Source organism: Falco biarmicus, chromosome 10 (assembly GCF_023638135.1).
Source record: "Falco biarmicus isolate bFalBia1 chromosome 10, bFalBia1.pri, whole genome shotgun sequence".
Taxonomy (NCBI): Eukaryota; Metazoa; Chordata; class Aves; order Falconiformes; family Falconidae; genus Falco; species Falco biarmicus.
Window position 1 is genome coordinate 1,022,047 of NC_079297.1, and position 24,789 is coordinate 1,046,835.

Genomic DNA, 24,789 nt, shown 5'->3' on the forward strand with positions numbered 1-24,789 from the left:
AAAGAAGAGCAGATGGGCATGTTGGCTTGGACGTAACGCGGGGGCAAACACGGCAGGTCACCCTCCGCAGACATCCACGGTGGGGCAGGGTCCCCCCCCAGCACAGCTGGCCCCAGTTGCCCTCACTGGAGCAGAGGGACTGCAAGGGACAGCAGCTCCCCCACCTCTTGTGGGGCCAGCCCCGCTTACTGAGGTCGCCAGTGCTGTCTCTGCCGTGCCAGTGTGAGCAGTGGCTGTGGTGTCCCTGTTGCCCGGGGTGCCTTCTTCCACCTGCCAGGGCAAAGGAAACCTGGTGAGCCAGGAGGTGCCAGGGAGGGGGTGACACTTGCAGGGATGGTGCGGCTGTTCTGGCTGCCAGAGGAAGCCAGTGAGGGCCACGACGCTGCATGTATGGTGGATGTCACCCTCTGCAGACATCTCCATGTGCCAGTGCTGCCCAGCGGCATGGTGGATGGGGCCAGGGACACACACAGAATCTCTCTGGGTGGCCTTTGGTTTGATGTTTTGGGGACTCCAGCGTGACAAGGGCGAGCAGAGACCCCCGTCTCCCCCACTCAGCCACCTGCCTTCCCAGTGCTACTGCCCAAGGACAGGTTTTGCTGGACTGAGGCATGGCAGAGCCATTGGGGAGCAGGGCCACAGGAGGACAGAGCCACCAGGTCACCTGGGCTGTGTCTGTGGTGCTGACCTGCTGGGGAGCAGAGTCATCTGCTTCGGGCTTCTTCATGCCCAGCCCCAGGCTGACGGTCACAGCATCTGTTTTCGGGGCTGATGACTGCAGAAGAAACACAGCAAGTCAGGCACTGGGGCACGATGCCAACAGCCTCGAGTGCTCCTTGTGCGCCGACCCCCACAAGCAGAGCATCCCTGCCCCACTCTGCAAGTGCCACACATGTATGATGTCATGTCAAGCCCTGCCTGGGCAAAGAGCAGAGGCCAGGCTGCTGCCCTGGGCAGACGGCCACCACGCAAAGTGCCCCGTGTGACTGACATGCCCCACATCAGACCTGATGCTCTGTCCCTGGGGTGAAAACCCAGGGAAATCCCAGGGATTTTTTGGATAGACTTCTTACAGACACCATGGGTTAGGTCAAATTGGTCTTCAAAAGGCAAGTGAGACGCACCAAATCCATTTCACTCATGCCCCACAGCAGGTTTGTGACCTGCACCAGCTGCCGGTGGCTGTGGTTACACCCAGGGCATCAGAACCTCAGGGGAATGGAGACAGGCTTCCAGCGCTCCCCCACTACAGGAAACCAGAGCTGCCGATGGCTCTGGCACAGGGACGTGGGATGTGGGATGCTTAGCCAGTGTTCAGCGCTCCCGAGCCAACGGCCTCCCCTGCCCAGCACAGCCACGGGGCACTGCAGAGCTGATCACCCCTGCCCATGGCCACACTGGGACCCAGGAGCCCACGGCATCAGATACTCCGCACAAGGGTTTCCAGGCTGGCTCAGAAAAAGCTCCCTCTCCTTCTGCAGCTTTTTCCTGGCTCCAGGTCTGGACTTACCCTGGCAGCTCCAGGCAGCACTGGGGACTTACCTGCCAGGGCTGGAGGGCTGCCCCGATGCTGAGCGGGCAGGAGATGGCCCTGGCCTGATGCAGAGGCAAGGCTACGTTTCGGCTGTGCTGGAGCTGGCTCTAGCCTCCTCTCCCTGTAGCGTTCACTCAACTTCCACGCATGCCGCATGCATTTTTCTTAGCCCCGTTATAAGCACTCCTGGCAGAGGAGTGACCCTCCACAAGCTTTGGAGCAGCTCCCAAAGCTACTCTGTAAATCCCTCCCAGCCCTGGCATGACTGGAGATGTTAGTTGGCAGCACATTTCACTACACAAACTGGTCACTGACTTCATGCAAAACACAAGGACAGAGCCGCTGGTTAGTGACATGTGCCCTGCTCAGCTGCTGACATGCTGGAGCCATATGAGGGACGGGGTAGGCAGCCAAACGCAAGGGCTTATGAGAAGACGAGGACTTCTCCTGGTTGGCAGATGCACAAAACACACAGCAGAGCCATGCGACACAGGCGACAGCGTGCATCAGGGGAAAATAGGTACACCAGACATGCTCTTCCAAACCAACATGGGAGCGCACACCAGTGAGGAAATACCAGGCAGCAGGACAAGGAACATGGATGCATGATGGCACTGAGACAGTCCTGGGAGGGATTGCATCCCTGTGTACCTCTAGCTGGGAGACATCTGGGCTGGGCTGGGAGACCTTCTCCCCGCCTTTGACATCCTCTTCCAGCCTGGGAACTACTTTGTCAGTGTGCTGGAAGGAAACCAGGCCTTCGTCTTCTGTTTCACTCTTGTCCTTGTCCAGCTCGGGCAGGCTGCGGGAGATGTCCTCAAAGGCTGTGCCGTGGAAGTCACCGATCACTGTGAAGTCCACCTCTGCTTCCAGGCTGGAGGTTGAACTGACCGTGATGCTGGAGCACTTGCGCTCGATGGCCAGGTGGTTGTCCTTCAGAAAGACCGAGTCCTTCTCCTGGTCCTGCTCCTCATCACCGGTGTCACTCTCGGGAGCCCGGTGCCGAGGTGGCTTAGCTTTCTCCTCGGTGCCCTCCCTCAAGCCCGCTCTCTGAATGAGACACAATGGCGGAGAGAGATGGAGACAGTGAGCACCACACGGCGCCGCAGTGCCGACAGGGGAGAAGGGAGGAGGAGGAGAAAGAAGGCTGCAGCAAACATCACAGAGTAGAATCAAACACAGCTCAAGCATGGAGACTGAAACCTTTCTGACAGCAGCAACTTTGTAGGGGTTGGGTGGGGGAGAAGGGTTATTCAATCTGATTTTGCCAAAAGCCTATTGGTAATTAATCATCTCAAAAAAGGATCAGTCACACAGAAAAGCTTGGCGAGCTTGGAGGCATGTCAGCACACCCGGTGGAAGCGGATGTACGCAAAACAACAGGTCTGTTAAGAGACATTCAGAAACAGCTCAGACACCAGTGGTATCTATGCCAGTAAGGTTGGGCACTCAAAAAAACAAACAAACAAAACAAACCACAAACAAAGGGAAAGAAAGAGCAAAGAGTTTGAAAGAAAAGGGCCCCATCAGCCACGCACGGTGAAGGAGAAGCGAAGGAGTGTGCCAATTCCACTGAGCAGCCATGTGGGCCCTGCAGAGCATCACCCCGGGGGAGGAGGACCATCCCCACGGGGCTGCCCCCAGCCCTGCACCAGGGGCTAAGCCTGCCCCACCAGCACAGCACTCCCCTCCCGCAGCCCCACACAGCCGGCGGTGAGCTAAGGAATGACCTGGTTGAGTGTGTGGTCAGTGTAATTGACAGCATGATCAGAGCCAAGGGGCGACCCCCCTCCATCAGCTCTTCTCCCGATATGGACATACCTCTCAACTCCGCCGTCAGAGGGTACACTTCCCCTCACCATGCTTTGCCATGAAGCCATGGGAAGTCTACACCCATGCTGGACTTTGGGACATCTAGACCCATTGCTGAACTTTGCACCTTGCTCTCAGCAGATCTCCCTTAGGAATGGTTCGAAGCCCAAGTGATGCCAGAGGAAACCCACCACCTGGACTCTGGTCCAAGCGTTCACAGCCAGAGCCATCCACCCCACCGGCCAGGCTGTGCCAGCACCACCCTCCCCTGGCGCTGCTGGGAGGTTGAGAGGTATGAGAAACAGAGTGTCAAACAAACTCCAGAGGAACACGCCTGCATACGTGTTCTCGTGTGTGTGTGTGTGTATGTATAAATACATACATAACAGCTCTGCAACGGGGAGAGGAGCTGGAAGCACACAGCCCTCAGCTGCTTAAGGTGAGCTTTCATACTACAGTAAGAAGCAGTTAGTAAAACAGCACTGAGACCTGGAAGACCACTGGAACAGCAGTCTTTAGATTCTCTTCTTTCAGGCTGGATATTACTGATGGGTCAGATAAATCCTTTTCTTCCCCGTTTGGTTCCTGAGATTTGCTCTGGATTAGAGAAAATGGTTAGTTGTAAGGAAACGAACTCTACAGGAGCTCATCTAGCACTTAGGAGAACGAAGAAAGCTATTTCATCACCAGCCACCAGCTTGCCGAAGACAGGGGAGGGTGGGTGAGGCTGGCGAGCTAAGCAAGAAGGGGTATCAACGTAAGAAATGCAAGGGTGAAGCTGGAAGCGTGGGCACACTGCTGCGAGGTGTGTGTGCGTGTCCGTGACAGAGTCACAGCTCCTTCAGCCACCCCCCATCTCCCTTTCTTGCTCCTGGACATGAAGCTTGGGTGCCCGCTCTTGGGTTCAGCGAGTGGCATTCTCCAGGGAGCCGAAATGTCGGAGGGGGTCACAAAACAAAAGCTGATGAACCAACTGGCCAGCGGGTCTGCATTCAGCAAATAAGCCCGACCACACACACATACAGAAAAGGACAGGGGATGCAAAGCCACTGCTGTCAGTCAATGGATGTGTGAGGAGCCACTGAACATGATAATAAAGAGCCACACAACATGCGCATGAACTTTCCATCCGGACAGTTCATTGGAAGAGTTACCACCGCTTCTGCCAGTGTGAGCTCGCAGCCAGAGTCAGGGGAGGCCAGGTCAGCACTGTCTTCTCCTTCATGCTCCAGGTCAACAGAAACATCTTCCTTCAGAGAGAGGGGCTGGGAGGTGTCTCCTGAACCAGCCCCTTGCTCAAGGGCCAAGGAGACCACACTGGACATGGATGCCGCTGAAGTAACTGGCACTGCCAGCGGGGAGGTGAGGCCCGTGTTCAAAAGCATCTCCTGTGCCAGACCTGTCCTTCCCTTTGCTTTTGCTGACGTCTCAGCTTCAGTCACACACTCTTGTCCCTCCTGGGCTGCCCTTCGCTCCGTTTCGCTTTGCTCAAACATCTTAATCTTAGAGGCCACCGAGGTTTTCCTGTAGGTCTCGCTGCCCTGCAAGCTACCTGTGGCCACAGTGACATCTCCATGCTCCTGGGACACAGCTCCTGTCCTCCCAGCCACACACATCGATGACCCAGACTGTGTTTGATGTGCCCCATTGTTTGCTTGCAGCTCTTCCTTGCCTTCATAGATCAAGTTAGAAAACCAGAATGGCTCGCTTCCTTGACACAATCCTGCTACAGGGGTGTGGGAGTGCGGGACATCAGCAGCTTCTCTGGGAGGAGACTTATCCTGTGGTGGCTGCCCTGGAGCAAGGTCCCTGTCCCTGGTGGTTTCTCTTGTGGTAGAACTCCTGCCCTGCAAATCTTGTCCCACATTAAACTCCAAGTCCCAGGGTGGCTCTTTTGCGTTGGGATCTGCACTGTGGGGCAGCCCTCCAGCCCTGGGACCCTCTTGGGGCAGGTCTCCTTTCATGGCCTCAGTCTGTTGTTCTGCTGGTTCTGCCTGGAGAGGCAGTTCTTCCATGCAAGGACTTTTGTCTTCAACTCTGGTCAGCTTCCCTGATGTGGGCCCCAAGTCCTGGGAGAGCTCTTCTGTCGTGCGCTTCTCCTCCCTGAGCAGCTCTTCTGGGGCAGGAACTTTGCTTGGGGCTGCCCTCGCTGCAACAGGGTCCATCTCCCCTGTGGCTGGGTCTCTGACTGTAGCATCTGTGTTTTGGAGTGGTCCTCCTGCAACCTCCTGCAACCTCCTGCAACCTCCTGCAACAGGACTTGCACCTTGCTGTGGTTTCCATGTGGCAAAGCCCACATCTTGGGGTTGTTCTTCAGATTCAGGACCAGTGCCCCTAAGTACTGCCACCTCTGCTGCAGGGCTCATGTCCTTGGGTGCTCCTTTGCTCACTGCAGGGCTTGTCTCCTCGTGTGCCACCTCCGCTGAGGGGTTCACGTCCTTGGGTGTGCCCACAGCTCTTACAGGACCACTGCCCTGGGACAGGTTTCTGCCCTCAGGCTCAGTGCCTGGGGCTGGCTCTGCAGGGACAGGGCTGGATGGCTGGGGAAAGGGCGAAGGGGCAGGAGCGCTGGGCTTATCCCCCTCTGACCCCACGGTGGTGTGAGGGTGGCCCTGACAAGGCACAGCTGACAGAGATGACTTGGTCTCTATCTCTTCCATCTGAAGAACCACTCTGGCACTTTCCTCCTCATTGCTGTCTGCCCCAATCCTTCCTGAGAGCTCCCCCACTGCGGTGCAGATGTCCGGGCTCTGTACTGGGCTGCCTCTGTGCTCCTCAGCCCTGCGGCCATCCCCTGCCAGGTCACACAACTTCAAGCCTCCCACTGAGCTTTGCCGATGTGTCTCCTCTGGTCCCGCCCCTCGGGACCACAGTAGGGCTTCACCTCCCTCGGGTGCTTCGCAGCCTGCCAGCCCAGCAGATGCTTCCTCTCGCTGCAGGGGCAGCCCTTCCTCCTGCCTCATGGTGGGACGTCCCGCCAGGCTGGTCCCATCACAGCCTGTCCCAGGCATCTCCGGTGCTTCAGCAGGTTCTCCAAACACTGCCCTGTGTTGCTGACTGGCTGAGGAAGAGGGAGGGAACCCTTCTGCTTCAGGTGCTACGTGCTCGGATCCCTCCCCAGACATGTTCACAGTGGCTTCTGGTCTCTCCTCCAAGCCAAGCCGTCCACCAGCCCCTGTGAGCAGGTGTGCATTACTGTCCTCCTCTCCCTCTGGATCTCCTAAGTAGATGATCCTCTGGCTCGCAGAAGTCTCTGAGCTGTCGTCGCCAGCCTTCACTTTAATTTTAACAAGCTCTGTGGTTGTGGACGGCACTCTGGCCTCCTGCTTCCTGGAGGCTGCAGAAGCACGCTCCTTGGAGAACACCTCACTCTCTCCCTGAGGAGGCTCTGGCCCCAAAATCTTGGCCCTTTGCCTCTCTTCAGGCTGCTGACGTGACTTGGGCAGACCTGGCTCACTGGTGGTTGCTTCCTCGCCCTGCCCTTGGGGCTCCTCCTCTGCGCTTGCAGCTGGCAGGCACTCTGCCTCCTGGCTGGGCTCCCCCCTGCTTTCCTTCTCATAGATCTCATCCTCCCAGACGGACTCAAAATCCTCTGGACTAGCAATCATTTTTGCTCTTGTCCGGGTATCCAGGGCTGCATCTGCTGGCTCTTCCTGGCCTGCCAGTTCCTTGGCTTTGCCTCCTGCCATCTCCACTCTCAATATGCTCACACTCGTTTTCACCTTTGAGGTACCTGCATGTGCTTCTTCTTTCTTGACTCCCAGAGCTTTCTTTAGAGCTACCGCTTCCAGCCTAGGAGTTTCTCTCTCTATAAATACCCAATGCTCCGAGCCCTGCATTGCAATTGGAGCAAGAAGAGTTAGCATTCAAACATACTATACCTAACTGCTGATGATTGCTGTCATGAGTAACAGAAAGCTGATCTGCATCAGACAGGGCTGACTACATCATTTATTATTATTATTATTATTATTATTATTTTATTCATGCAACAGTTGAGGCAGAGTCTATACAAAGAGCCTGGCAACACGCTGATGGAGAGAAGGGACTGAAAATAAGGGGCTGATGCAGTGACGGAGCCCCTCTGTTCTCTGCAGGGACCATGTTCTGCTCAGGACAGTGGCTGACTCACACACCTGCAATAGCTGCAGCTTTGCTGGAAGTACAGAGGTGGGAGCAATGCTCCCAGCAGACACATTAACAGCCATTGGGGCATCTCTCATGAGGCAGGGGAATGCAGCTGGTTAAACCCACTGGGGCTCCCCATCTGACTCCTGTTTTCAGCTGGCTCTAGCAATCTCCATGAACAAAGGGTGAGATTTCATTGTAGGCAACAGTCTGTGTTTTGAGTAGTTTCACTCTCAGCTTCATGAACGTGCCCTAAGACTACGTCAAGATTTCCAGGAGCATGAGCAAGTAAAGAAAACATCTTTAGGCATCAGATAGGCCCTTTCCCCTTCCTACCAGATGCTGCATCTCAGGGTCACTCCAAAGTCCATCCTTCCTTTTCAGATCTCCAGGGAAATTTCATCAGAAGCAATTACTTCAGAGAGGTTTCTAGATATGCTGAAACCAAGCGGTTCAGGAAATGCAACGCATGAAAGGTTAGCTGTGAAATGTAAAAGACCAGCACGGGCTTGGCAGCTGAGACAGCTACGGGTACTGCAGCAAGGACCAAGTAAAGGTTGCGGAGCATCCCACAGCAAGGACACGGTGGTATGTGATCCACCAGCTGGTGAATCTTTGCTGCTGTGCAGGGGAGGATGCTAGATTCCTGTTACTACAGACACTTTGTACACTCACATATTTGTCCTTCAAGACAGCTAAAGACTTCACAAGTGCCAAGAACAAAGCACTGCTAAAATTTAACCACTTCTGGAACAGAAGGTAGAAAATAACCCACAAGAAGACAGCAGCAGGAAGACACTTGCACCGATGAGGAAGCCCAGCAGCCTCCATAGCCACCCCAGGCAATGCAGGCGTAAAGGGCAATGCTGCGGGCACGGTCCTGCGGAGCTCACCACGGGGCTGGCTGTGCCCGTGGCACGGGCTGCCCAACACCAGCCCGCGGGCAGAGCCAGCAGCACTCCTGCAGGCTGCGCAAGGCTGACCTGCGGCACCAGGATGTGCTCCACCCACGTGCGGGGGCTGGCTGTCCGCTCCCCACAAACTATGAAAAACAATCCATGAAAACGTGAGCCATGCCCCACGCGGGGAGGTCGGGGTGAATGTTTGGAGCCCTTGCACCCGAAATGGAAACTTAATATTGGGTAAGGGGAAACAGGGGGGTAGAGGGAAGCAGAGCGAGAAGGAAGGGAAAAGAAGATGAGATTAGAGGAGAGAAAGAAGGAAGAATAATTACTAGCGGAAGGGCTTCCACAAGGAGGGGAATCAGAAACTGATGAATGTCCCTGGCAGAAAAATGCCGCTTCCTGCCTTCTTTGCCAGATGCCAAAGAAAGCGGAGCTCCCTGGGCATGCTGCCCCAGGCCCTGCCCTGGTAGCACCCGGGCAAGCGGCAGCCCTCACGCCTGCCCCCCCGCCATGGGCTCTGGCACAAGTGCAGCTGCCCCCCTGAGAATCCCACCTGAGTGCCAGCAGGGCTGTGCCTGGGCAGGCGGCACCGTGGAGGCTGCAGGCACAGCCCGCTGCCGGCCCCTGCCGCAACGCCGAGCCACCCGAGGCAGGGGCACCCGAGGCAGGGGTGCCCGGCACAGGCTCTTCGCACTGCCAGGGCAGCTGCTGGGGCGGCACACGCGCATCGCAAGCCGTACTGCACACAGGGTGGTAGGGGCACCCTCCGCTGATGGAAGACGGATCCTTGCCAGGGACTGTGCCATAGCACCTGCACCCTGCCACAGCCAGGCAGCCCTGTGCACTCGTGGTGGAGGAGCTAGGTCTTCAGCAGACCTGTGCCATGGCAGCTCCCTACAGCATTGCTCACACAAGCCTCTCCGACATCCTTTCACCCTGCGCTCCCATGCACCACCTGCTCTCGTCCACACCTGCCTCCAGTGCAGGTTCTACTTCTCAGACCATGGAAACAGCAACAGAGGCAGTCAGTGACTGCCAGGGGCACCAGGTTGCACCCAGATCTTTCAGAGTTGGGTTTGAACCATGAAAGCAACATTATCACTAACTCGGCAGCTGTGCCGGGCCTGCTGGGAAGCCCAGGTTGGTCCCTGGCATTCCCTCAGCACCAGTCTTCCTGTTCAGTACTGATGCTCCGGTGCAATTCAACCAGAACGCTGCTTCCCTGAGGGTACAGAGCTTCTCTTCTGTTCCTGCACTGTGGTCTCATTGCTGAACCTTTTCTGCAGCCAAGGCAAGGATGGACAGGTTGCGAACACATGTACAAACCTCTTCAGTGAGGTCCTCTCAATTCCCTTCTCTGGCTGCAAACCAGAGTCCTTCAGAGACCTTCCCTGGACAAAGATGATGAGTTTCTTCAGGCTCCTTCTCTGAGTTAAGGCTTGAGATATATGTTGTAGATCAAAAAGCCTTGAGACAAGTCTTCTGAAGCCTGGAACAACGTGTTCATCCATGACAGCACCTCTTAACCAGTAAGGAAAATCCAAAAGCTCCAGATTTATTTCCAAGTTTTCTCAAATTTTGTTGGGATGAGCACAGCCCACTCCAAGGGAACAGCCAACTACTCTGTGGTGTGATCTGAGCTCTGCTCCAGAGTGCTCAGTGCCAGGTCCAGCCACAGCTCTGGTTCCACTGCTCACAGCAGCCCTTGTGTCTCCAGAGCCTGAGGACTCTCAGGGATGTTTGGAGCAAATATCTGGATACTTGGGTATGTCCTCCAGGAAAGATAAATTCTGGAGCTTTAGAGGTCAGTAGGCTGGCAGGACAGAGCATGTCCCAAGGCAGGAGCTGAGTCTAAGAAGTGATGATGCTGGGAAGGGTCTGTCCGTAGAGCAACCCTGATTTCCCAAGGGATAATTTACTTTCACACTTCCCCCCCTGACACGTACTGCATCTGCTCTAGGAACAGGAGCATTTGGGAAGTCCATTCTCACCGTGGCTTGCACATCACAAGAGACAGCAAGTTGGTAGAAACAAAGGAAATGACAGCATGGAGCAGACACCGCATTCTGCCCCTGCCAACAAGGTCCATGACCTCAGCAAAGCCCAGGACAGGCAGGAGGCTTCTCCCTTTGGCATCTCTCAGTGTCCCTGCCACCTTTCCTTTCTGCTCAGGCAGACCCAGCTCACCCAAGGGGAAAGCAGGAGCCTCACAACAAGCAGAGGAGAATGAGTGAGCCTGAGACACAGAGATGACACACTGGGTTGCTTTGTCACACAAAGCTGAAGAGACTGCTGGAACCCCCCAGCCCATTCCGGTCCTCCAGCAGAAGCAAGGACTGAGGGATGGATGGAGAGGAGGGTGGAGACGCGGGTAGCTGCGGGTAACAGACAACCCAGTCTCAGTGGATCTAGAGCCCACAGGCACCAAAAAACTTTCTAGCTGAGTATGATGAGAGCTCCAAGAGCTGCAGATGTGCCGTCCTCATGTCATCACCCTCTCGGGGTCACAGATTCCTCATGGTGACCACAGGCTGGTAGAGGACACGTTCTCACATATCAGTTCCTGATCTCAGCCACTAATGCCTGGAGAGAAATCATCAGTGAGCAACCTTGGCACCTGCACCCCCGCCCAGCCCCAGCACCCCGAGGGTCTCTGGAGGGTGGAGGAGAAGACTCTTTGAATCAAAAGATGTGAGCACACCTCCCTTCTGCGGTTTCTGCCCACCGGCTCCTAAATACTGGCACCTAGAGGGTCCCAGCGTGGACCAGGGGGTGCTGCTGCAGAGCGCAAGCCTCACTGAAGGTGCCGGTGCCCATGCTCCAGCCTGAGGCTGTGCCCGGGCCCTCGCTCGCACCCACACCGCCTGCTCCAGCCAGCCCAGGCTCGGGCTCAGGCTCCAGCTCTGCTGCTGGGGCACAGCCTGCTGACACTGGCAACTCCTGCGCTACGGGAGATGCCAGGGAGCGAGAGTGGGACCAGCTCGCTCCTGCCCCACCTGCCCCCTGCCTGGTGCTGCTCCTGCTCTGCTGCCTTCCCCAGGGCCCTCGGCAGGATGTGCAGCCCAGCACTGCTGGCGGGACCCAACCACACCACAACCAAGTCTCAAAGACCAATTTTCTTCTGCTCAGTGGCATCTTCTCTTGGCTGTCCTGGGAAACAACCACCATCACGCGAGATAAATCCTGCAGGCAAGCAGTGCCAAGAGACCACAATCCTCACCCGTGGGCACTGTGCGAGGACATCAGTCATGCTGCCTAGCAGAGGCTTAAGTCTGACACTTCTGATGCCTCCAGAGATGCCCTGTTTCAGAGTGCCTGGGCCCCAGGAACTGTAACTAGCCAAAATGAAAGGAAAGCACAAGGGATTGCTAAAGACAGCTTGTAGCTGCCTGCCTGCTTGCACCTGGGGCAGGCCCCTGTGGAGCGCCTGTGCCATGGGGTCAGCACTGCCTTGGGACCCCCAGCACTGGCCTCCAGCATGGCCCCCTCACCCAGGGCGCAGCCAGACCCGGGGGTGCGCAGCAGGGCTCCACTGGAAGGTCTCTCCCAGGATCCTGTCTCACAGCCCAGAAGAAACAGTCAGGGGGGCAGATTTCACCGACAGCCCTGTCCTGGCAAGGGATCCTGCCCGTCACTGGAGGGGGGACCCACCCGGGGGGGCAGCGAACAGCTCAAGCTCTGCTCAGAGGGCAGAAACCCCCTTGGCAGGCTGGAGGGCCCCACGGTGGGGGGTCACACTGTGAGAGCGAGGGGTGGGGAGAGAAGGAAGATGGTGACAACCTCAGGAGAGGAGACAAGGCTTTTCTGCGTGAAAGACTCCATGCTTAGGGAAGCTCCGTGCTCAGATGCAAAACCGTCTAGGGTGTCCTCTTCAATCGTCTGTGCCAGCACGGGAACCCCAGCACCCACGGGGAAAGAGAGAGAGACAGAGACAGAGAGAGAGAGGGAGAGGGAGAGGGGGAGAGAGAGAGAGAAAGCACATGAGAAGGAATGAAAGAAACAAATGGTGGGTAGGTGGGTGGATGGAAGGGTAGATGGATGGATGAGTGGATAGATAGAACAGAGGCCACAGCTATGCCAGCTCTAGATGCTCCATTTACATCTCTGCACTTTATATATTTGCTTGTAAAAGAGATGTGGGCTGAAGTCCCTATTCCTCTTCCAAGCTTGGTGCTTTGATGAGGGGCTGTGACCTCACTCTGCCCGGGTTACCCTGCAGCCCCTACTCTCTGGTCAGCACTGGGGACTAGCAGGCATGCATGCACATCACGAATCCCCTGCAAAGAGCCCCTGGCCCAGCCGCCCCACAGCGTCCCGCATGCTCCGCACAGCCCAGCCCCACCTCACTTGCTCTGCACGACTGTCCTGGGAGGGAGCCGGGGCAAAGCAGGTCCCATGTGTGGCATCCACCCTGCCTGGAGCCACGGCCACTGGCACGGGCACAGCACTGGCTCCAGAGCCCCCACGGGGGACAGAACATGACAGAAGGGAGAGCAAGCAGGGAGGGTCCCTGACAGAGAGAGGGCATCCAGGCTGGCAGCGGGCATGTCCTTGCCACGTATTGCCTGTACCGAGCCAACCAAGAGCCCAGCGCCACAGAGCACCCAGCCGCACCACATCTGCGCCCCTCACACAGCACTGGGGGTTCTGCACGTCCTAGCACCCCCAGTTCCAGTTCCCCAGGTGTTTTCCTTTCACACTCACAGGTCCCACCACAAAGCCAACAGGCAAAACACCCGGAGGGGAGGACATGCGTGCAGTCTGCATGAGAGCAGTGGCACCGTTCATGCCTGCACCTGCTCCCACCACCTGGGTCCCAGCTGGTGAGAGCATCGTGGGGCACCTCGCCGCCGGTGCCTGGTCCTGCTCTGCTGAGGACACCCCTCAGGCAAGAGCTGCACTGGGTGCTGCCACGCAGCAGCCCTGACAGTACGAGGGCTGAGGCCAGCCCCATCTTGTGGGCCAACAAAAGCCACAGCCCAACCCTCAGGCACCCCCAAAACACAGCCCTCCAGAGAAGGGTGCAAAGTTCAGCCCCACGCAGTGCCCAGGCACAAGGGCAGATCACCACCAGCAGTGTGATAACGGTTAGCTCATCCAAAACTTCAGAGCCAGCAGCCTGGCCAGAGGCCCCCTCCCTCCACCCTGTGTCCCCACAAGGTCATTTCCACCCTGTTCCCGCAGGGTAGCACTGGAGGCAGAGACTCAGAGCCCAACAGCTGAGGAACACCTCCCCGCAAACAGCGTGTTCCCCTCCATAAGAGAAGCAGCAGAACAAACCTCGCTGGCCTTTTCTGGGGTTCCCTTTGGTGTTTCATCCTCATGCTTGGGTGAGGAAGAGGCTGGTGAGGAAGGCAGCCTCCTGTCCCGGTCCCTGTGAACTAGCTTGCTGTTGGGCTCCTTCAGGGTCCGTTTCAGCTCATTGATGCTGGCCTGATGCTTCAGCAAAACATCTTCTGGCTTGTCTAAAAACTTGGGGAAGGAAAGAAGAAGATAACTGTGATAAAGCACCAGCCAAGGCAGAAGAGATGAGCAGGGGCACTGGGATGGTTTGCTTCACACCAGGCTTGAATTCAGGGTCTCGAGAGCCAAACGAGCAGCGTGGCAGAGCACCCTGGTCTGCAGCTCCCACTAAGACCGTTGCAAGGAGCAGCAAAAAGGCAGCACGAGGGCGAATACGTGTGGCCAGCTGCCCCCTGCGAAGGGCACAGCGCGCCCCTCGGCATCGCTGGCACGGCCTGCTGAGGACAAGCTGAGCCAGCTGGAAGAAGAGCGGGCTCTCCATTGGGACCAGCAAGGGATTGGGCCCCGCTGGCAATACCAGTGGCCGCCTCTGCTGCTCTCTTGTGCCAGGCACGAAGGGAGCCCGTGCCTCTGCCCCAGCAAGGCAGGAAACCGGCATTCCCAATGGAGCTCCTTCAAAGTGGGCTTCTGCCAAAGGGCAGGAGGTCAAGGGCTGGTCAGAGATGTCCAGCACAGATCCAAGCCTGGATCACCATGGACCAGCCTGGGCCCAATGGCAGCCTGCGGTGGGCTGGGGTCTCACCTGATGCAGAGAGGACGGCTCAGTGCACTCAAGTGCAAGGTGGGGTTTAGGCATTAGAGCATCATTTTGCGACCGTACAGGCACCGGGTGGCTCCCCTCGTCCTGCCGCAGAGGTGGGCAAACTGGCTCAGAGCAAGAACCAGCAAGAGCAAGAACCCAGGCTTCTGCTTCAAACTCAAACCTCTTTTGAGGTTCAAAAGGCGTCACCTAAAATACCTCCCTGGTTTTCCTCCTCTGCAACAGCCCAGAGACCCAAGGAAGTCCCATGAAAAACTCTTAACAAATTTTCCAGATCCTGAAGGTTCAGCGCAACTCGTGAAAAAGCTGCCCCCAGGGACCCGCATGCCTGAGCTGTGAAGTGCTTTGTGTTTGCCCACCTCTGGGCTCGGGGTACACCGGGGGAGCAGCACATGCACATGCAGCGGGGTAAGCAATGAGGCGGGCAGGGGAGGGACCAGGACTGGTGCCCACCGCCCCAGCGGGGTCTGCCCTGCGGTGCCAAGCAGGATGGTGAGGGCTGTGTGGTACCAGCGTGGCAAACCCCACCGCTTGGCTGCGTTCGCCCCCCTCGACACTTCCAGCAAGGGTCTGCTTCCCACTGCCAGCTGAGGGAAAATCCCGGGGGAGCAGCTTTGGATTTTTGGCTGGGATGAACCGCTCCTGATGGGGACCACCACGCACACGGGAGTTTGTGCAGGGGAGGGCACAGCCTCCCTTTTCCCTGCGACAGCCCGCTTGCTGGCCGGGCAGAGGCAGGCAGCTGCCCTGGGCACAGGGGGTGGGTGCCAGTGCCTGCTGCGGCCGGCACCGAAGGCAGCTCAGAGACCCATTTGCCCCTGGCGCAGCGGGACAGCAGCTGCAGTGCTGCGGGGAGCTCCAGCCTGGCTCTCTGTGGGGGCACCGCGCTGCAGGAGTGGGGGCTGTGGGAGCAGGGCCACCAGGCAGGGCAGGGGATGAAGGCAGCTGAGGTCAGGCAAAAGCGGAGCGCAGGTCAGGGCGCCAGCGGGAGTGATGGGACTAGCCTCCATGGGAGAGCTGGGGCTGCGGGGCTGGACGGAGAAGAGACACGAGGCAAGGACATGGCGGAGTCAGTAACATGAGCAGAAGCCAGGTCTTCGCAACAGGCCAGGGACTCAGCACGGGGGCCTGGCCCTTGCGCCTTGGGAGGGCTCCTGCTCACACAGACAATTAGATGATTAGGACTACCTTACTTAGTGGGATAGAAGATGCCATGTGTGCGCTGGGGCAGGTCCCCAGCTATCTGCTCATCGGGCTTCTCTAGCATCCAACCCCCCGCCCCAGTGCATCTTGTATTCCAGTAAATAGGGTGACACAGAGTGTTGCTTTGGAAAGGATGGACAATATGATGCACCGATGAGGACTAAGATACTCCAGAGACAGAATACCTCCTGCTTGTGCCTGGGGGTTGTTTCGTGCTCCGGCTGGCAGCAAAGAGAGGGTTAAAAGTAACCAGCAGGGTCAGTCGAGGGAACTTGTCACAAATATCACAGTTAAGTTGATGGGCTTGTAGGGTGCAGAAGGACCAGACCCCCCCTCCCCTTGCACTGTGGGGCTGAAATGGGCTGGAGTGTTCCTGGGCCAGCCTGGGGGCCAGGACAGGGAGTGGGTGGGCTGTGCCCAGGCAGTGGTGGGTACTGGTGTGCCTGGTCTGTCCTCATCCCCATCCCTGTCCCAGAGCAGGGCTGCTCTTGGGTCCAGCCCTGTCTGGGGACAAGCTTTGAGACCACCTGGAGGGTGCTGGGGAATCAGAGTCAAGCCAAGCCCCTGCGACAGCCCCATTTCCACCGGTGAGGCCATGAGCTGTGTCCTAGGGGTCCCACCAGCCTGAGGCACTGTTGGCAGAGAAGGGGCTGCGGGGAACCATGCCCTGGGGCGATCCTACCTGCAGCCCAGCCCTGCTGCCTGTGCCAGGTCCCCTGTCTGCCCTCTCCAGATGTGATCCAGCCTACCCCTCCACGGCCACCCTCCTCTCTCCGCCTTGTCTGTACCTTCAGCTCCTTGATTTTCGTTGGGGTGGTCACCTCCTCGTCCTCCATCTCAGACCTTCTCCTGCTGCCAAACTCACCGTCCTCGTCCTGCTTCTCACCCTCCGCCCTGGCGTCGTGGTTCTCGCTGACAGAGGCTGGGCGCGAGAACTCTGCCCGTGGGGGAGAGCCTGGGTCACCACAGCCCTGCCACCCCCAACCTCCCCCATCCCCTGCCCCCCGCCCTGCCTGCTCAGACCCGGGGACCGAGGAGCCCTGCACGCCCTGCAGCAGGGATGGCTCATCCCAGGGGTCCCCAGGGATGGGGAGCCAGGCGCAGCCCCTTCCCCAAGCTGCCTGACCCCAGCCCTGCCACGGCCCCCGGCTCATGTGCAGCCTGAGCCATCACTTGGGGTGGGGACAGACCCTCTGCCACAGGGATGTGGTTGGGGACAGCCTCCAGAAGGAAGCCTGATGGTTGCTGTGACCCTGCCAAATGAGCCAAACAGCTCGCAGAGATGAGCTGAACAGCATCCCCCTCGCTCCCGCCAGCGGACCAATCTCCCTCCCCCTCCCCAATTTGGGGCATACCTCCGTCAAGGCTGCGAGACATGGTGTACCGTTTGCTGGAGGAGCGCTCGAAGAAGGGAGCCGGGCGGTCAATGAGGGCGCTGGCCTGCCGTGTCTGCGCCTGCGTCCGCCCGCTGTAGCGGAACTTGGAGCCCATCACCAGGAAGCCCTTGGGGGGTGGCTCCGGGGACACCAGCCTAGGGGTGAGAGAGGCGCAGTGCCGTCAGCGAGCCCCAGCCATGCCCCCCCAGAGCTGCCCCCAACATGTACCCACTGTGGCAGGGGCAGAGCCTGTCTGCCTCCAAGAAGGGAAGTCTGGCAAAGGTCTCCTCACCTGAAGAAGGTGTGATGCTCTATGCAGACCTTCCAGAGACGCTTGGCGGAGCGGTGGTTGGGCAGCTTGAAGCCAATGGTGCTCTCAAACTGTTCGTACTTGGGGAAGACAGAGGCACACCATTACAGGCAGATCCTGCTCTAGAGGACATGATGGGATGGGACCTTGCAGAGGCACTCAGGTTGCCTTGGCAGAAGCCATGACCATACAAAAAACCAGTTGTCTTCAAAGCAGTGCTGGAAAGGTCCATGCCCAGCCCCACTAGGTGGTGGGATCACGCCCCCACACTTTTGGCCTAAGCACTTTCCTCAACTGTAGATGGCTTTTCAGTGCAAGATAAATTCCCTCAAGAAACAAAAACCTTTTACAGCTCGGTTTGGTGAGAGGGCATCTCTGTTTCAGATTTACTGTCCTTTCCCTCCTGCCTGCTGGAAAATGTGGGTGGAAATGCATTCTCCTAACCGTTCACTTTGAGTGAAAATAAAATTGGAAAGCAAACGAAACAGCCTCCTGATGGTTTTCTGTGAAGCACGGAAGACACCAAAAATGGCCCTCAACCCCCCTTCCTGGGTGACTTCCCCATGCTAGCCGAATCATGGCATCTGGCTGGTGGGGAAAGGAGCCTAGGGTGCCCTCAGCCTGATGAAGTCACTTTGCCCATGAGAATGAACAGGAAAGCACCTTTGGAAAGCCTCCATATGCCACAGGAGATGTGCTCTCATGGTCAGCATGGTCATTAACTTGGGACCCCGGAGCAGAGGCTGGAGCCAGGCGAGGACCTCCCCACCAGGCAGCCCCAGTTCAGCAGAGCAGGCAGCCTGCCGTGCCCTGGGGCTGCACTGGTGCATGGCACCCACCTCACCCGGGCGGATCTTGATGTAGAAGTTGCTCCTCTTGTAGGAAATTTTGAGGATCTTGGGCCAGGCAAAGCGGTTGATCCTCAGCCGGTCCCTGTAGATGAGGAGGCCATTGGCGCAGACACCCAGCATGATGTCAATACCCTCTGAGTCCTGGAGGAGGCAAGAGGGACAGGAGGGGACTGCTCAGCTGCCCAGTAACAACCAGTCCAGCCAGCAGTGCCACGCTCCTTCCTGCTCTGTGCTCTGCCACAGGGGACCTGCTGACAGTGAGGTCACGGAATCACAGACTGGATGAGGTTGGATCTCTGGAGGTCCTCTGGTCCAGCGCAGGGCCACCCCGAGCCAGCTGCCCAGGACCATGTCCTTGTTGCACCTTCACTGTGGAAGGCAGGGGCTGGGTGGGGAGGGGTGCGCAGTCAGGGCTGGGTGGTGGCACTGGCCATTCTTCTGGCAGCCCCATGGCCCCGTACCTTGGCATGGTGCAGGTCCACCCCGTACATGGAGAGCTTCTTGGCATTCTCCAGAAAGTGGATCTCCGCTTCCCCGGGGGTCATTCCCCTGCAGGAAGACAGAGAGGGAGACACATGGCTGGGCGCCCCACCACGCATGGACCAGCTGTCTAGTGCCTTCCTCCTTCCTGGCCACCAGCCTGTCCTCTTCTGGGGCTCACCGGTAGGTCTTGTGCAACTCCATGATGCGCTCCTCCAGCTCCCGCGTCTGGTTGGGGGCAAAGCGCAGCTCGCTGACATAGTTACCCACATGCTCCTCAGCATCATAGTCACCCAGCTCAGCCTGCACAGCATAGGAGCCCAGCAGGGCATGTGTGACGAAGGAGCAGGGCAGGCGCCCTGTGATGATGTCCGCACGGAGCTGCAGGCACAGGTAGTATCTGCAGGAGGGGGCAAAGGGTGAGAGCAGGGCACAGTCACATGCCCTCCGGAGCAGGCTGGGGCTCCCTGGGAAGCGGCGATACACACCCCACCTTGTAATGCTCCCTGTGGGGACTGCCACCTCCCACAGCCACCTTCCCAGCCCGCTCTGCATGATTTCGGCAGGGCAGCAAGCTCCCAGACATCCCCCAGCCACCCACATCCTGCCTGAGCTCTGTCCCTCCACACGCTCCCAGATGGTCCCCTGGGAGCTGCCGCCAGCTGTGCCCATGCAGGGATGGTTCTCACCTTGTGATGTCCTCCGTGAGCTGGGCAGGGTCTGGAGGGTAAAACTTCACGGTGAAGGCGAAGTTCCAGGGCCCGCCTAGGGAGGGGAGAGAGCAGTAAGGGCAGCATCCATGCTGGCTGCACACAGGTGTGCAGGAGCATCCCGACATCCACTAAGGGTCCCAACTACTCCCCCCAGGCCTGGCACAGGGCAGGGACAAGGGGGCTCCAGAACAGCCCTCAAGACACCAGCACAACTTGGTTAATCCTCCCCAAACAGCTAGGGAGAGAAAAGCATCACAACTTCAGGAGCCATCAGCTCAGTGGGACTACCAGTGTCACAGCAAAAGCCTCATATGCCCCAGAAGGTGAGACCTTGGGCAACAGCCCTTCTGCCACCGCAGCAAGGCAACATCATGGGCAAAGGAACCCCAGGACCTGTCCCAGCAAGCCCCCCACTCTTCTCCCCCATTCCCATCCTCCCTGTGCAGGGCAGGTGGGGATGGCACCCAGAAAGAGACCAGGTCTCAGCCAGCTCTCCAGTGGCATAGACGGGGTCCTTTGCTCCCCAACACCTGTCACAGCTAAGAGAGGTGGGTAACAGGCAGCCAAACGAGCAACAGCATCTGGGTCCTCAGGGCAGCTGCCAAAGGTCCCCTCCAGGGCAGGTGGGGAGGGTCCTGCCAGAGGACAGTCACAACTGAGCCACCCAGGGGCCCCGGGACACCCCAGGGCTGGGGAGGATGGACCCTTCCCAGGCACTTACTGCGGATCTGCTTCTTGATCTCCTTGGAGGGGTCCAGCCAGTTCTGCAATGAGGGGACAGCAGGTCAGGGGGGCCCCCCCCACCATGGCGGCAGCAGCGGCCACAGAGGGACCCCCCATGCTCACCTTCTGGCTGTCTGAGTCACAGAAGGTGAGTCCAAAGTAGTCCTTCTCCAGGAGGTTGAGGTGCTCGCACACCATATCAAAGAGGACCTGCCCTCGGGCATGCTTCTGTTGGAGACACGGAGAGGCTGATGGTGAGCTGACTCCCTTGTGCTCCTGCAGACCCAGCAGGCACAGGCAGCACCCACTGGGTGCAGGCAGGCAGCACTGGGGAGAGTCAGGGCAGCTCTAGCTCTGCAGGTGACCACTGACACATGCTGGGCTGCCTTTAAAAGCAGCCCTCTCACCCGGCAGCACCATTCTGGGGACACCCAGGTGGTCCTGGGGCTGCGGGGATGGGACACAGTCAAGCTGAGCTGGTGCAGTGCAGACAGCAGGTCCCATGGACCAGGGAGACCCAGTGCCCACCCAGCACATCCCTCATCACACCAGGAGACAGTGATGCTGAACCAGCAAGGAGTCCAGCCAGCCCAGGCGCCTCTGCTTCAGAGCAGGAAGCTGGGACAAATATGCCCCAGAGTTTGTGGCAGCCGGTGCTGCCTGTGGGACAAGCTCCTTCCCAACACCCTCCTCGTGGTGGCAGCTGGGTCCCAAAGCATGGTGTGACAAAAAAGAGCCACGAAGAGCCCATGCCATGGGCAGGGATGGAGGGCACCCTGCCCATTATCTGGTCCTTTGAGTACCCTTGCATTTCCCTTCATTACTGGTGGCAGTGAGGCTCAGACTGGCTCATGCAGATGGAAGAACAACCCCTCCCACGTGTGTTTCTCCCCTGCTTACAGCCTCCCAGCCCAGCAGCTCCCATCTCCCCTCTCCAAGGCATCCATTTACCACAGCACCCTCATCATGCGCCCCAGGGACGGCAGCCCAGGGCACCAAGTGGCACAGCCCCCGCAGCTCACTGCCCCCAGCTGCAACCAGGGGCTCCTGCTGACAGGCTCTGACACACCTCGCCGTGCGGTCCCTGGCCTGCTGGCTTTATGGGGAAGGACAGCAAGGGTTGGGAATATGAACACAGAGAGGATGGACACAAACCTGCCTAGGACAGCCGTAAGGTTCCATGTGTGTCAGCCTCTTTCCGCCAACACATGCACACACATGTCTGTCCAGATTTTTTCCTTATTTTGCAATTTCAACTTAAACAGCTATTTATGTGGATCCTTTCCCCTAGGAGAGAGGTGCTACAAAGCTGTCCTTGGAAGAGCCCTGACATCGGGGACTCGCTGGGCTGGGCAGGGTCCCTGGGCTGAGACATGTCCCCCTCCTTGGTGCCCATGCAGCCCCCTGAAGCTGGGACTCACCTCCACCTCACATTCATACTCGGAGGCATCGAGCAGAGTCACTCTGCAGAGGGCACTCTTCACTTTCTTGGTGGTTTTCTGGGGTGACTTCTGGGTCTTGCTGGGGGTTGTTTTGTCAGAGAGCCCATCAGTCTCACTGTAGTCCTTCTCCTCCATCTCTGTTCCCTGGAGAAGGGAGACGCGCAGGGTTACTGGCACCACTGCCAGGATGGACAGGCAGACAGATAGGGAAAGCCCTCCAAGAGCAGGCAGAAGAGGGCAGCTGACGGGGGCTGACGACCCCCTGCCCTGGCCAGCAGCCACAGCAGTGCCATTTCCAGCACAGTCAGTGCTTGCGGCTGCCATGCTGCTCCTTCTGCCCGTCCTGCCTGCAGGGACCTGTGCAGGAAGCTGGGAGGCAGCCGGCAGAGCCCACCCTCATCCCCTCCGGGATGTTCCCCCAGGGCTGACAGCACAGGGGAGGTGCCCACCTCACTGGGCTCCCTGCAGCCCCCACGCTGCAGCAAGGACATGGCGATGGGCAGTAGAGAGTGGTGGCACGTTCCCTTCCTCCGCTGCGCCCTCCTCTCTGCCACATTTCACAGCACCCAGCTGTCACCCACTCACCGGCTCCATGTTTCGGGCATCGGACTGTGCCCCGGGCTTCTCATTGCCCTCGGCGGGGCTGGCTGCGGCGGTGGGGCCCTGCGCGGCTGCCTCCAGCTGCTGCTGCGGAGCCTCCTCCTGCACGTTCTTCACCTCCAAACCGGGGCCCGTCTCCGTGGTCATGGCCGCTGGTCACCTTGCTCTGCCCCCGCCAACCACAAGGAGAGACAGGAGGTGTCACCCAGGCATGCAGGGATGGAGGATGCTGGCAAGGCAGCCCGGGATGCCCTGGCCACAGGGGCAGGGGACCTGCCCAGCCCTGCCCTGCTGCCAGGCGCCCGCTCCCCCTCCGTGCCCAGAGCTGGCTTTGCAAACGGCCGGTGGCAGCAGCACAGGACATCAGGATTTCGTACTTAGTTGAGCCAGAGAAGAAGAGCCAGTGGTGTGGGGAAGGACACCAGTGGCAGGGACCCCCCATCGTCACGCCCCAACTCTGCACTCACAGCAGGGAGTGGAGCTGGCCATAACCCCCTGCTCCCCCCAGCCCTGGGGTCTTCAGTACCTTCACTAGTATTTTTCACGAATGGGAGGGCTGATCCTGGGAGGAAAAAACGGGCTGTGAGTCAAGGTAAAGGCTGCACTGAGACAGGAAATTGCAGACACGAACGACTCCACATATTGCATCCGGGATGGCTGGGGTTTTTTCCCCTCTGGACTTCCCAGCAGCAGCAGCACACTGGGTTCCCACGGCTGGCGTGGCCGGACCCTGTGTGGTGGTGGGACAAAACCTGCCTCTGGCTCCAGCTGCTTGTCCCATGCAAGATGCAAAAATAAACTTGGGGCCAGGCACAGGGGAGGTGAAGGCACTTTCCGTGCTGGGGTGCTCAGAAACATGTTTCCTGCAACCTTTAAGTTTTTGAAACTTTTATGCAAATACAGCGTGGGGCTGGTGACGGCTCCTGGGATGGTCCATGTGCATGCAGGTCATCAAGCGCCCTTTGTGACCATCACCCATCTGCCACTCGGGCTGCTCAGGCCCCACCAGCTCCCCAGACCATGTCCAGCTGTGCAGGACCAGCTGGGATCACCGCCATCAGCGTGCCTGGGGGTTGTGACTGGATGAGCTGGCTCAACCAGCAACATCTGTCCAAGGTCACATCACCCACCTTGCCCACACAGCAGCCACAGGAGCAGCCCTGAGTAGTGCCTGCAACACCAGAAAAACTGCACTTTTTTGGAGTGTGGAAGCCCATATGGGATATTTCTGGTCCCTGTTTCTGGAATGACAGCCCACATGGCACAGGCAGGGAGCCAGCTCCTCCCTGAGCTGCCAAACCCCAGGCTTTGCCCCAGGCCCAGCAGCATTAATACAGGGATGAGGTCTCAGAACAGCTCCAGGTCACAAACTCTGCCACCCTGGGGCTCGAGGAGTTACTTGGTGACATGACATCCCACCACCATCACCTCCTGTAAGTCCCAACTACCTAAATGCTGTTCTAGCAAGTATGGGAGAGCAAGACTCCAGCCAAGACCATGACCTAAGTCAGGCAGGGAAAGGCAACTTTTGCTGCCACCCACAAACTTACTGACTACAAAGAGAACATCTCACACTGTAGCTCTTGTCCCACTTCTGCCTTTCAGGTGCCCTCAGCCCAATGGGGAGATGTGAAACCTTACCCAGAATAACTGCTAAAACGGGCTCCCAGGGCAGAAAGGGACAGACAGGAGGCAAGGGGGTGGCACTGGTCAGCCTGCACTCCCACAGCCGGGCTCAGCCTGCCCCAGAGCTGCTGCGGCCGTGCTGGCTGTGCTGGCCATGCAGCCGCCACGGAGGGACTTGGCTCACACCAGAAGAGCCAGGACTTCACCCCCTGCCCCAGGGCCGTGCTCTCCTGGCCAGAACAGGCAGGACAACCTGCCACCAGCCCCTGAGAAACATCAGCTCAGCTTCTCCTAACAGACACCAGTGCCTGGCCAAGAGCATGAGAAGATTTCAAAGGTCACCAGCAGTTTATTTTTTCAGCAGAGGAAACGGGGCTGCTGTTTTTCCACTGCAAATTCAAGCAGTTGCCAGCTCCCAGCTCCAGTCCCTGCGTGGATCATTCTCAACCGCTTCCATTTGGTTCTCAGCGTGTGAATTTTTTAATCGATGTGAAACCTCTGAAATGACAACCATCACTTTGGGCCAAAACTGCTGCATTTTTTACTTGAGGTTTCTAAGCATTCTTCCAAACTATTTTTTCCCTGCACCAGCAAACACTGATCCCTGAGGAAATTATGGGGGCTGTTTAAGGGTAGCAAGCTGGGAATTCATCCTGCCCTTCCCAGACAGCCCTAGTTTTGCATATTAAGCTCCAGCTCAAACCTTCTGACAGTGGGCAAGGAGTCCAATGCAGGGACCCTAAACATCCAGCTGAAGCTGATGGCAGCATGATGCAGAGGTGGCAGAGCCCTGGCAAAGGGGCCTGGCAAGCCCCCAGGGACCATCTCCCTGCTCCCATTGTGGCCTGGCTTCTCTGCCACCCTGCTTTGGGATCCTGGCCACTGCCCCTTTTCCCTGGACCCAGCACAACTTGGCCCCACCGCACACCAGGGATTGACTTTCCTGTAGCACTCAAGAGCTTCAAAAGCAGAAGATGCTTATGTGGGAGCATCTCTGCCTTAAGCAGGAACCACCCCGATTT

General features: G+C 58.2%; 1 protein-coding gene across 7 annotated transcripts in view; it reads right to left on the minus strand.

Moving 5' to 3' along the window:
• EPB41L1 (erythrocyte membrane protein band 4.1 like 1) overlaps positions 1-24,789 on the minus strand; it is a 62,839-nt gene that overhangs the window by 7,553 nt on the left and 30,497 nt on the right. The window contains exons 3-19 of one of the 7 annotated variants that reach the window (XM_056353999.1): positions 22,127-22,307; positions 21,521-21,685; positions 20,223-20,327; positions 20,098-20,140; positions 19,353-19,428; positions 18,845-19,063; positions 18,645-18,732; positions 18,172-18,324; positions 17,315-17,412; positions 17,002-17,177; positions 16,435-16,583; positions 15,832-15,867; positions 13,660-13,851; positions 12,160-12,258; positions 2,186-2,584; positions 689-775; positions 190-270 (exon numbers count right to left, since the gene is read on the minus strand). In XM_056353999.1, coding sequence (XP_056209974.1) covers positions 190-270; positions 689-775; positions 2,186-2,584; positions 12,160-12,258; positions 13,660-13,851; positions 15,832-15,867; positions 16,435-16,583; positions 17,002-17,177; positions 17,315-17,412; positions 18,172-18,324; positions 18,645-18,732; positions 18,845-19,063; positions 19,353-19,428; positions 20,098-20,140; positions 20,223-20,327; positions 21,521-21,685; positions 22,127-22,288 — 2,328 coding nt within the window. In that variant the 5' untranslated portion in view covers positions 22,289-22,307. Of the gene's footprint in view, positions 1-164; positions 271-688; positions 776-2,185; positions 2,585-3,835; positions 3,944-4,500; positions 5,530-12,159; positions 12,259-13,659; positions 13,852-15,831; positions 15,868-16,434; positions 16,584-17,001; positions 17,178-17,314; positions 17,413-18,171; positions 18,325-18,644; positions 18,733-18,844; positions 19,064-19,352; positions 19,429-20,097; positions 20,141-20,222; positions 20,328-21,520; positions 21,686-22,126; positions 22,308-24,789 lie in introns of those variants that run through there. The other 6 variants (XM_056354002.1, XM_056354001.1, XM_056354000.1 and 3 more) reach the window with 6 other exon arrangements.